This window comes from Lolium rigidum, chromosome 5 (genome assembly GCF_022539505.1).
Source record: "Lolium rigidum isolate FL_2022 chromosome 5, APGP_CSIRO_Lrig_0.1, whole genome shotgun sequence".
In the NCBI taxonomy this organism is placed as follows: Eukaryota; Viridiplantae; Streptophyta; class Magnoliopsida; order Poales; family Poaceae; genus Lolium; species Lolium rigidum.
In genome coordinates, this window is record NC_061512.1 from 73,120,888 (window position 1) to 73,133,589 (window position 12,702).

At 42.5% G+C, this 12,702-nt stretch overlaps 1 protein-coding gene and 2 long non-coding RNA genes across 3 annotated transcripts; all 3 read left to right on the forward strand.

Moving 5' to 3' along the window:
- The first annotated feature begins 2,764 nt into the window (after positions 1-2,764).
- On the forward strand, positions 2,765-6,204 carry LOC124652970 (syntaxin-132-like). Its single transcript, XM_047192022.1, has 13 exons — positions 2,765-3,021; positions 3,601-3,717; positions 3,850-3,906; positions 4,244-4,292; positions 4,392-4,480; positions 4,586-4,659; positions 4,748-4,790; positions 5,070-5,130; positions 5,229-5,254; positions 5,345-5,422; positions 5,500-5,580; positions 5,665-5,730; positions 5,835-6,204. The coding sequence occupies exons 1-13, from the start codon at positions 3,004-3,006 to the stop codon at positions 5,991-5,993; spliced, it is 918 nt and encodes a 305-aa protein (XP_047047978.1). The 5' UTR covers positions 2,765-3,003; the 3' UTR covers positions 5,994-6,204.
- Positions 6,205-8,699: 2,495 nt separating this feature from the next.
- On the forward strand, positions 8,700-9,790 carry LOC124658220. Its single transcript, XR_006989076.1, has 5 exons — positions 8,700-8,854; positions 8,958-9,049; positions 9,127-9,225; positions 9,303-9,365; positions 9,622-9,790. It is a non-coding gene; the product is annotated as an uncharacterized LOC124658220 (long non-coding RNA).
- A 966-nt stretch (positions 9,791-10,756) lies between these two features.
- LOC124658221 lies at positions 10,757-11,823 on the forward strand. The gene is made up of 3 exons (XR_006989077.1): positions 10,757-11,040; positions 11,121-11,333; positions 11,438-11,823. It is a non-coding gene; the product is annotated as an uncharacterized LOC124658221 (long non-coding RNA).
- The last annotated feature ends 879 nt before the right edge of the window (positions 11,824-12,702 follow it).

The window sequence follows — 12,702 nt, forward strand, 5'->3', positions numbered from 1 at the left end:
AATGAAGAGAACGGTCGTTTTGTTTGGTATTTGACATCTAATGGTTTGTTTACGGTGAAGTCTATGTACGAGGATCTTATGAGTGACCATACCTCTTTTTTAGAGAAAGTATCTCTGGAATGTTAAAGTTCCCCTTAAGATAAACATGATTTTTGAGTAATAAGGTTTTGTTAACAAAAGATAATTTAGCTAAACATCATTGAAATGGGTGTACAAAATGTGCTTTCTGTGGGGAACAGGAGACAATTCAACACCTTTTTATTGAGTGTCCTTTAGCTAAGCTTCTTTTGCGTACGGTTAATTTCACTTAGGGAAAATTTGCTACAGGACACCGTTATTTTCTGGCATTTGCCAAAACACACCACCCGATTGTGTCTTTGCCAGGTACCATTACAATTCTAAGGCATATTTGCCAGAACACACCACCTGGCCGAAAACGGAAAGTTATGCATTTTGTCTTCAAAACCAGTCATCCCAGGTAAAAGTGCAAAACTTTCCCTTTTTGGCGAGGTGGTGTGTTCTGGCAAATGTGTCACAAAATTGTAATGGTACCTGACAAAGATAAAATCGAGCGGTGTGTTTTGGCAAACGCTAGAAAATAACGGTGTCCTATAGCAAATTTTCCCCACTTATGATTTTTTGCCTCCAACCAATATTTCTAATATGTTTGATAATTGGTTGAATGGAGTAGATAGACAATCTAAGGCTTTTATCCGGATTAGGGTTTCTGCTTTATGTTGGTCTATTTGGAGTGTCAGAAATGATATTATCTTATAAAAAATTATATTCATTTCTTGCAGGTTATCTATATGGTCTCACATTGGGTTCAGCTTTGGGCCCTCCTCTCGCCAGAGGGACAGCGGGATGCCATGGCTTCTGGATGCACACGGCTCCTGATGGTTGCTCAGGATATCTTGTGCCAGACTGGTTGGCGACATACTAGAAGGCTATGTTGATGTGTAGTCATAGTATGTGTTGTTTTTTTCGCTGGTTGATTTTTGTATCAATCCTTGGCAATGCGTGATTTGTAAACAATTCCGTATTCAATTTCTATTTAATAAATGGTCGTGTGCATCGTCATGATGCAGAAGCCGGAGCATATCCCCATTTCGAAAAAAAATGTGCATATCGCGTTCCAGAGGTTTGGTGCATCCGGCTCAACCCACAAGCGAAGAGCCCTTTTCATTCCAAAAGATCAGCTTGATGGAAGGATGGCTACTTCCCCTTATAAGCTGCCCGTAGCCCCTCCCGCTAGCGAGGTGTGACTAAAGTTACTAACAACACTTGGTACCTAACAAACACATTGATGTAGATGTTAGTAGTGATGAAGGTGAGAGTGGGATATGGAAGATTAACCTAAAGTAAACTCGTGCACTCTATTTCCCCTTTGCGCACGGCATGTCTAGCTCACAAAAAAATCATGTTCAGCTTGAAATGAGAGGCTTGCTTCGGTGTCCCCCCTCACGCTGCGTTAGAACAAGAAAGATGAGCCACATTCTGTCTAGAGACGATGTGCTCCCTTCGCCGCTAAGGAAATCCCCAAAACGGAACACGTACGTACCAACAAATTTTACAAGACTTTTACGTGAAAGAAATTGAAGGGGAAACCGTGTAATGACTTTTCTCATGTTTGATTTCCTTGGCCGGTCTTCCACACTGTTGTGGTTGCTGAATTCCTTCTTCAAAGTCTGGTCTAACTGCTCCATGTCATCTCGCGTGTTTAGTATGCATGTATGCCGCCAAAGATTGTAACTAATTAACGAGGTGGCGGCGCACGGCACGGGAGTTGGTTTGGCGCGTGATAACAACATGAATACATGATGATGGACAGCTTTGACAAGAGGCGGCCAGCTCTGTGCATATAATATCATACTCTACTACCTTTTCAATCTTTTCTACACCTCTCCGTTTAAAAATAAGTGTGTCAACTTTATTAAATATAGATGACCTCTAATTAAAATGCATCTAGATATCCTTATCTAGACAAAAGTGTGACACCTATTTTTAGCTGGAGGGAGTAGTATTCCACTGAATGGACGAAAATGGTGCTCACATTGCTAGCTGAATTTAGTTTAGACTTTGGTTTCTAGCCTAGATCCTCCCACTATTTTTCCGTTGATTCTGCTGTTACATCTAAATAAAAGAGTTTCAACTCACTATCGTCCCTAAATAAATACTTCTGTACGATTTCAAATGTACATCCCAAATTAAATCCTTGCGTTTGTCTTTGGTCAATTTCAAAGATCCATCGCAATAGCCTTACCTATGTCTCCAGTCAATGCAAAGACATGGCTAGAGAGTGCTCAACTGTTCCCGTGTCTTTCTCCTCATCCCAACAAGCCACCTCCATTCTTTTTAAGTATTTTTCGCAACTTGGTGAATCTGAATCCAAACTTATTATAGTTGTCCCCTGTGATTTTAGCTCTGAAACCGGGTCATGTAAATTGTTTTCTCTCTTTTATAATGTAGAAGACACGTAATTCTTGTGCGTATTCTTAAAAATAGTTGTCGCCCTGTGAGTAAGCTGTGACGTCTAGATAAGCATTGACTGGTTGAACGTATACATGTGTATCCTATTATATTTTAATTAACTTAATGTGATCGTGAAAGTGAAAATTTAAGAATCAACTGGTTACTCTGGTCAGGTCCATCACTATCGACAGAAGAAAACTAGAAAAAAGAAAAGGAAAAAAAAAGAACCTTCCACAACTGCGGCGAGTGGCTACTCTGAGTCTCTGACTGACACGGCTTCCTTCTCCCTTCCTTCCGCAGCCAATAAACCGTCTTCAAACCTCGGACGAGTTCTCCGTTGATTGTTTCCCTTCACTTCCAGGCGCGAACCTTCATTTCCAACCAAAAGTTTCCGATAAAATTCTCAGTCTCCCAATCTATTCCGGTCGCCGCCAAGAACCTCTCCCGTCTCTCTGCCCCCCTGCGAAGAAAAGGTCCGGGATTTTGTGGCGTGATTCCGCCGTTCTCGCCGGCCGATCGCCGCTCGCCAGGATGCGCAACCTTCTCTCGGTTCGTACGATCTCTCCACCTGCTGTTTATCTTCGTATTGGTCGGTGATTCTTGTGGTGATCTTGGGGGTAAATATGAAATTCAGAGTTCCTGGTCTGGCGGTTGTTGTTTCCTTTTTTGCCAACTTCGAGTTCCTGGTCTTCGGAGGGCCCTGGGATTAGTTCGTTTTGCTTGGATCGATCTTCATAAACCGTGTCTCATCTTAGATGAACTGTTGAGTCATGTTTGCTTGGTTCTGTAAATGCCTATTTTTGCAAAGTTCAGTTTCTCGATGTCGAGACTTCAAGGTCAAGAAAAAGTGTCCGCTCTATTAATTTTTGTTTGCGCGTTCTTACTACACACTAGTAGCATGTTTTTCAAGACAGAATATCCATTATTTTAATCTCAAAAGCTCTTCTTTTCGGTGTGGATATAATCGAAAAGGAAATCTTCTTTCTGTACTTAGGTCCCCATGCTTTGATTGCAGATATGGGTACAGATTGAAATGCTTCACTAAGATTTTCTACAAAAGGTTTTTTGTATCTCTGACTCTATAAAAACTGAAAAGTAATGCCATATTCGTATTTCCCAATTTAACAGGATTCATTTGAGCTCAGCAAAGAGGAACGGGCTCGGGGAGATGTCGATATTGAGCTGGGTTTGCAAGGCCATACCGCGAGTTCCGCACAGCCTGGTTTCGACGGCTTCTTTGAACAGGTGCCTCTTTTCCCTTCTGTGTATGTTTCGAGACTCTCACTGTCAACCTAGCCGTAGAATTTCTTGCTGTGAGCATTCCTGAGACATGATTTTATTCCTGTGAGTTGATATTTGTGTCATCACGACATTCAGGTCAGGGAGATCGAGAAGGTGCTTGATACGTTGACAAAGCTACTGAAAGATCTTCAGGTGAGCAGCAATAACAAACTGGAGTTCTGTTGATCTTACCTATGCTCAAATATTACGGTCTCTTGTAGTTCAGACTCAGTAGTACTTCAGATTCTGTAGCTGTCTATACTTTCAACTGTCGCATATCGTCTAGATGAAAATATATTCTCAGTTTCCTACTTTTCCCTCCAAAAATTGAGTGCTCTTTCTTTTTCACTCAGAGTGTATGCACCTACTTTAGATGGAATGGAAATATAATGCTGTTTAAACAATGCTATTTCCCCCAAATTTGTTTAATCAAATGATTGTTTGAACATTTTATGGCCTCCAAGTCAACATTGTCATTTTTTTTATGTAGAACTCAAATGAGGAATCAAAAGTTGTCACTAAGTCTGCAGCTATGAAAGGTACCATATGTAATTTTGGTTGTTCTCTTCAAACATTCCACGGCAATGCCTTGCTGCAACTTTATTTTGCATATACATTTATTTGTTTCTGAATTGCAGAGATCAAAAAGCGCATGGAGAAGGATGTTAACGAGGTGACAAAGGTTGCACGGCTCGGAAAATCAAAACTACAGAAATTGAATAAAGATGTGAGTTAATTTGCACTGAGCTTGGTATTGCACTATTTCTTATAGATTTGATATATTGTTTCTTCACTATAAATAATCACACACTTCTCCTTTTCCTTCAACAAGAATCTTGCAAACAGAGAAATACAGGGCTTTGGCAAGGGATCAGCTGTGGACCGGTCTCGGACCTCAAAGACTTCGTATGCCCCTCTTGTTATTCATGGCTTGTCTTTATCATCCCTCTGTTCTAGTTCTGGCATGATTGTCCACTTTGTAATCTTATTGCAGTGCATTGACCACGAAGTTGAGGGAACGCATATCAGACTTTCAGGTACAAATTGCATCAATTTTTGCACACATTCTACCTGCCAAATGGATCATAACTGTTGCTATAAAATATACAGTAGGATCGTGTCTTTAAAGGAAAGGCATATATTCCGCGTTGTAATGAAAAGACAAAAAGTAAACACAACCAGCTTTAGTACTTGTGGACTGTCCAACATTTAGTCCGATAACGCATCAAAGGAGCTTCAAAATGGCGGTTTATTAAGAGCATAATACATGCCTGTTGTAAATAAGCATGTCATTTTACAATGAAATATTTTTCCAGACACTAAGAGAAGCAATACAGACAGAATACAGGGAAGTCGTGGAGCGACGTGTTTTCACCGGTGTGTTGCCCTTAACTCTCACCATAGTACCATCCCTTTTACATTTTTGCTGAACTGACTTATGTTGATCCTTCACTCTGCAAATTGCCAATGAACAGTAACTGGCGAGCGTGCTGATGAAGAGGTAAAAGCATTCATCTACCATTTCTTCAACCCATGACCGCTAGGCGAATCCACATATTTTATGTTGCTAACATCATGCCATTTTCTGCAGACAATTGACAAGCTGATAGAAACAGGCGACAGTGAACAAATTTTCCAAAGAGCCATTCAGGAACAAGGGCGTGGACGGGTTGCTAACTCTTCTGCCATTTGTATTCTAGTATCAACAACAAAGCATGGTTTAACCTGAACTTCCTGCACTCGCAGGTGCTCGACACGCTCCAAGAGATCCAGGAGCGGCATGACACTGTGAAAGAGATTGAGACAAAACTCCTTGAGCTGCAGCAGGTAATGACTAAATGGATGAGCACTGTACCCAAATTGAAAATTTTAAGCCTGGGCATCAACTCACCTGGTATCTGCCAAATGCAGATTTTCCTCGACTTGTCCGTATTGGTTGAGGCGCAAGGTGAGATCCTGGACAACATCGAAGCGCAGGTACGGATGACTGGTACCGCTCTATATGTTATTTTTAGCATCCTAGTACTTATTTCTCAGCTTCAGTTTTTTCCTGACTCCCTGATCATTTCTCTGCAACTCAGGTTGTAGGTGCGGCAGAACATGTTCAGACTGGAACAAACCTCCTCCAGAAGGCGAAGATCCTTCAGAAAAACTCGCGGAAATGTGCCTGCATAGGGATCATCATCCTACTGCTCGCTATACTCATCATCGTCCTCTCACTGAGACCGTGGGCAAAGTAGAAAAAGAAACTCCCAAAGAAGCATCATGCCAAAGACAATATACGATTATTTCATATGACGTTTATATATGGCCTTTGTTGTGTATACGCCGTCTGATGCCAGAGTTGTCATGTACATTCTCTGAATATTTTTTGGGCTTGAATTTTGTTCGTTTTGTTCTTAGAATATCAAAGATGCAACTTAATTATGTGACAATGTTTCCACATTTCTACATTTTATGGCCTAATCTCTTTGGAACGGTACGATGTTACATAGAGTAATTTTGCTATCACCCTATGTTTATTCTTAGAGGATCTCTAGTAGCCTCGAAAACAAGAACCTAAGGGCCACTCCTATATCCGATGGGTACCCAACGGGCAGGTGGGATGTACATAACACTTCACGTGGGTGTAACACATACAGATGAATAAGGCAAGGCGAGTGGTGCCGATGACAACTTCATGTATGGCGACACGGACTAGGTCAGGATTTCTGTGGGAGGGTTGGGCGCAAGGGCATTTCCAGCGGTCCAGCATAAGCAGGCATGAAGTGTTTGTTTCGGTTCGCTTGGACATAAAATGGGTAAAATCCTGAACCTCGATCTAGCGGCTCGATGCAATCTGATCGATGATGTATCCGCGTTAACGTATTCGCGGCCACGGAAGCAACGAATGTACGTGTCACCTAGACTAGGGCCCGCCTGGCAGTGGGCGAGATGCCCGAATCATTTCATCTCTGCGCGGCCATGCTTCGTCTCTCAGCGGTCGCATTGCTTCGTCCCTGTGAGTGGCTAGCCGCTGCAGCACCATCAAGGGTTTCCTTGCAATATATAGAGGTGGAGATGCAATCTTGGTCATATGATAGATGCCCTTTGATCTAAGGGTTCTTGGGCACTTCTAGAACCTTCCTGGGACTCCTCTCTATCTATGAGCCCATAAAGTTGTGGCTTGACCGAATCCATCAAGTATGGTAAGAGTTCGTGTCAATCACGTCATCAATTTTCGAAATCCTGAAACGGCTTCTGTCCAATATGGCCGCCCCAAGGGCATCCGGAGTCCAATTGGAACGGATTTTATGTCTAATATAAAGAGCATAAAATTCTCCACAATTTTATCCATTGGCACATTCTCATTTGATGAATTCTTCGGGTACTACCGTGGTGATCTTCGTAAAAATAGTACATAGACAAATTCCGTGAAAACTCCAAATTTCACCATAATGACCGATTTTCTTTCCATATTTTCTTATTTTCTACACAACAAAGTTAAAAAAAAGAACTTGTGCACTTTTACAAATATTAATAGGTTAGTATCAATAAATATAATAAATTTATATAATAATAATGATTTTAACACAATAAACTACAAAGTTCATGTACAAATTTTACATGCATCAATGTGGAGAAAATATTTTTGGTATTTTCGGATTATAAAATAGCAGTAAATACAAAGCGTGGTAATGGTATTGAAAATATGTTTCTAATGATTTAAAATGGACCGGGGTTTATGGGTTCACTTGTCTACTCTCTCTTTAAGTTGTAGTGGACACAAATAATTCATCACTGACATAATATTGGTGGAACTTCAACATGTGTTTGATAAGTATTCATATGAGCATTACATCCTAACATAGAGATGATGCAACACATCTCTCTTATACTTCTCAAGAAAGTGAAAACTCCAAACAATATTGAATTAATAATAAAAAAGTATAGCCTTAAGTAATTTGACATAATGTTTGAATCTTAAATATGCTACCTTAGAAAAAATTTTATCACACTGTCACATGATAATTATAGCACATGGATTCACCTTATCCCTTGTGAGGCAGCAAAAAGGTGAATACCATAGTAGATCTTCAATTTGTTGTCACTATTCAATTACTACCACCATGCTACTCCATATGATACACACTTCTGCCCCTACATGCTCCTGCATACAAGTTGGATCATACATTATAATTATAACCTATATAAAAGCCGCACCTCTTTGCTGAAACCACGTTTTTCTGGGTATTTTTTGGAATTAATTTTCACACTGATTTGTTACTGTAGATGGCTGCCTGGTACTGTAGATCTGGGCGAGTTAATTCACTGCCCCTTTTTTCTTTACATGCAAAACGCTGCATAACCGGGAGTATCCGGTTGTCTCTTCCGGTTATTACTCATTAAAAAAAATCTCGCTGTTTTTGCCTTTGATCAGTTACCGGTTGCCTCCCTTCACTCCCTAATTTCCTCCCCTCCCTTTTAATTCGGTCAAAGCGGTGCCGAGGAGGCAATGGAACAGTCCAGGCTCTCCACGACTCCACTTCTTTCTCTTTGGTTTCCACCGACCTGGTAAAAAAAAACAGCCCCTAATGGCCCTCCGCCGGAGGCTGCTCACTCCCCTCCCTCAGGTATCCATCTGGGTGCACGTCGACTGGCGAGCTTCCGAAGTCGGTCATGGCATCGCGGTGATGCGTGCCGATCTTGCCGCTGCGCCATACAGAGTTGGGGTGGCGGTGACGCCATCGGTCTGAAGGTGGAACAGCGAGCCGGGAGCACCGTCGACGGAGACGCCCACGGCGGCGAGCCGGCGGCCAGCGGCTACACGCAGCGGTGCGTACGTACGTGCCTGATTTTTACTCCTCTACTCTCCTCCCTCTCTCTCTCTGGCCTCACCTCTTCTCTCTCTGTTACCGAGCGCAGCGGCGGGCGAACCGGAGGATCTCGATCTTCGCCGGCGTGGCTCCACTACCACATTCAAACGGTGAAAAGATCGACGGGGTCCAGGGTTAGCACAAGGGCAGCAGATCATGCCCCTATCCACTTCCTTGGGGGTTCTATTCATGCTCAACAGGGAAATGAGAATCGAGGTCCTGAGCCCGTTTTGCTGCAGGGATGGGTATAAACTGTCCATCCGATTACTGATTGGATCCTTCCATTACGTCAACCATCACTAATTTTTTTTCTCTTCAACCAATCTGACACCTACTCATCAATTACAGGCAGTTGTGGAGTTGCAGAGAGCCGAACGATGGAAAGTTGCTGCTGGGGAAGAACGGAGTAGAGTACGGGATGTGCATCTCAGTAAACCAAGGTTTCTTGATTAATATGGAGTATGCCTTAGCAAAGCATGAATCTGTTTGGCTTGATTTGTGTATGTTAAATATGCAGTTGAAATCTTGGGAAAATATCTTCTCTAGATGACTTGCAAGCCATACCATGAAATCAAGCGAGGACACCATCTGTAGGTGTTTGCAAAGAAACATTAAGGTGATTCGTCTGTTTGTACTAATGTTGGATTTGTTGTTATTGTGCATGTCTGGTTAAGCTTTTATCAATTCTTGCAGGAAACCGAGTGTTCGAGGGGTTTGATTGCAAGGTTACTTCTTAGTTGGGTCACATCTTATGAGGTAGTATTCCTAAAACCCATTACTTGCTGTTTGAAAATAATTTTTCCATGACAGCTTCCTAATTGCACTTTTGGATTATTTTTAAAGGAAAATTGTGGGTGTTAAAGCATTTAAAATTTCTTCATTATTAAAGTTTTCTGATGGTCCTTGATAGAGTACGTAGCTGTTACGTATCCATGTATAAAAGAAACGGTTCTGATATACAAGGATTAATTAGTTTTGTCTAAATATTAACCGTAAATGTTTCCTGCTGCAGGTATTGCTCATACAGATACATGAGCATCGTCAATCATGAGACCACCAGCGGATTGCCAATATCATCTACCAGATTGATCTACATGTCGTGACATCCATTTCGTTGAAGAATTTTACTGCCAAACAATATGCAGCATCACCTCTAAGCAGTGCTTTGTAGGCAAGCATTCAGAATGTGATAGCATGGCCATCTCATATATCTTTTCGCAATTGTGGGATTTTAGAGAGCCTTTTGCATAAAGATAAAACTTAAATCTAAGGAAATCATATGTGTTCAGGGGTCAGTAAAGGTGCTCTTGATTTACATTTTCAGCTCTGTTCAGAAATTAGATGTTCTTAGTCATGTGAAGTACTATTTACATTTGAATGCAATTCAGAATTGTACTTTTACCATGGGTTGTTGGTCTCCTTGATAGTACTCAGTACTAACCAGGCTAATCTTGGGATAAAGTTTTACATGGACTTTACATGTGGCCGTTCTATATGCTGGAAAGCTGCATTGAACTGAAACGATCCGAAGACATAGAAAGTACACTTCTATTCTTGATACATAATTACCTACCTTTGACTTGCTAAATGAACAATGCAGTTTCTGTCCATCTGAGTTTCCATTAGTCCATTATGTATAATTTTCTGGGGATGGTCTGTTCACCCAGGTAGGCTGCATTACCTATCTACATAAAACCTCAAGATTGTTTAAATTTTGAGTGTTAAAAATATGTTTTAATGTGATCTTAAAATTAAAATAATAGTGGAACCTCATACTTATGTGAACATCAGGTTGTTCGGTGTTCATGAATGTTGATGTCTCCGGTGCATTTTATGGAGTTCTTTAGCTATGGCCTAACACTAAGACTTGCTTTAGTCTCTTCTCCATGTTGCCATTACCAAGTGAAAATGTATCAGCATCAAACACTGCACTTCACATATGTTTTATTCTGCATTACTGAGAGAAATAGCTGCAGCAAGCATCGGTTAATTGTTTATGTGACCTTATATTGTCCTTGGCATGTTTAGTCAAGGTGTCATGTATAGATCCGGCCACTCTGCTCACCATGAATAATGCAGTTGATTGTACTTCCTCATTCCTGTAATTTTTCCTGAATTTATATCTCCCATTTCCTCTTATAACCAGGTTGTGGGATATCAGGATATGGTACTGTATATTGGTATCCAACATCGTTTACTTGAGGATCGGAAGCATTTTGGCGTGCATGGTCACTTTGGTGAGCATATCATTGTGCATCTCAACATGAACACCAAAATGGTGATCTGCCCACCGCGCCACCTGAGGGAGTTAGGGTGGTAGCGGCGCCACCGGCGTGGAGATGAAATGGCGAGCAGGGAGCACCGAGGACAAAGACACCCACGTCGAACACAGGTCCGGCGGCGACCATCGGTTACGCGCGGCGGTGCGTAGGTACGTCACCTGACCTCTTCCTCCTCTACTCCCCTCTCCCTCTATGGCCTTACCTCTTCTCTCTCGGTTAGCGAGCACAGTGGCGGCGAACATGATTATCTCGACCTTTGCCAGCGCGTCCTCTGTTCGATCTTGGCCCCACTACCACATTCAAACGGTGAAACGATTGGTGGGTGTACGGGGTCAGCACCACGGCAGCGCACCATGCCCCTGCTGGTTTCCTCGGGGGTTCTATCCAAGCCCAGCAAGGAAATGAGACTTGAGATCCTGAGCCCGTTTTGCTGCAGGGATGGGTATGAACTGTCCATCAGATTACTGATTGGATCATTCCATTACGTCAGGCATCACTCGATATTTTTCTCTTTAAACAAATCTGACACCTACTCATGAATTACAGACAGTTGACGGCCCTGGAGAGAGCCGGATGAGGGAAAGCTGCTGCCAGGGAAGAACAGAGAGTACGGGATGTGCATCTCAGTACACTAAGGTTTCTTAATTAATATGTAGCATGTCTTAACAAAGCATGAATGTGTTCGGTTTGGTTTGTTTTATGTATTTTAAACATGTCTGTAGTGCTTCCACTATTATAATATGCGAATATGTATTTGTAAAGACTGGGCGGTTCAGTTGATGTTCTTCGGTTTAATTAGTGATTGAAGAAGGAACGCAGAGAAAAGGCTTTTGCAGCTTTTGCACTGTCTTTCAGTTAGTGAACAGAACCAAATTGAGTGACAGTTCTTGATCTTCGGTTTTCAGAGTGCAAGGTATCATTTAATTTCTTTACGGCACTCTGCTCATCAGAGTTAGTACTCCTCTTAGTGCAGCAACCCTTTATTGTTCTATCAACCACACCTCTTAATTACTGCTGGACCTTCTATTCAGACTAATGGATTGTTTTCATAAGATTCAGACTGGCTGTGAGTAACTCACAGCAAGCTGAGAGGACAAAGAATTGGCTATTGTCTTCTCCACTGTGTAGGTAATTAAAAGTGCAACGTATTGGCTTAATTACTTATACATTTCTTTGGGTACTACTTTCGATGTAAGAATCAGAGTATATATGTATTTGTAGTGCAATGTTTTACTTCTCCATTTGAATGTCTTTCCTAAGGTGTCTTCTTTCCAGTAGTACAACCATGAAAACTCTTTTGCAACCAAATCTAAAGCAACATTCCCCTAGATACACAGACTAGCAATTCAGCAGCAGAGACAGAAGAAGTGTACCAGGCCATCGATTCCTTTACGGCAGACAGTGCCGACGACGAGCAATTGATGCTCACACCGAAGTCGACGGGCGCCGCCCCCGCCCAGGTGTAGCTTCTCCACTCCTCCATCTCCATCAGGCCGAACTCCGGCTGGAGGACTGGCCCAGCGGCGCCTCTTCATCTGCCCCTTCCTCCACTGATCCACTCCTCCCTCTTCCTCGAGCCGAGCTCCACCTCGAGGAGGCCGGGCGGCGCCCCTCTATTTCTCTCTCCCTTCACTCCTCTTCCTCGGGTCGACCTCCCACCTAGAGCAGGCAGATGACCACGGGCGCGCTGCAGAGCCTCGCCTCCAGGACGATTATCGTGACTAGGATGTGCATCACACTGGGCCGCCGTGGGCGACTGGGCGGAAGCGACGAACGGAGATAACCTCGGCATCGGGCGCAGGAGCACGGCG

What these genes read in the sequence shown, in the direction of transcription:
- LOC124652970 (XM_047192022.1), top strand. An exon ending in AGCTACTGAAAGATCTTCAG is followed by an intron (nt 3,907 to 4,243) that starts GTGAGCAGCAAT and finishes TTTTTTATGTAG; the next exon opens with AACTCAAATGAGGAATCAAA. An exon ending in TAAGTCTGCAGCTATGAAAG is followed by an intron (nt 4,293 to 4,391) that starts GTACCATATGTA and finishes TCTGAATTGCAG; the next exon opens with AGATCAAAAAGCGCATGGAG.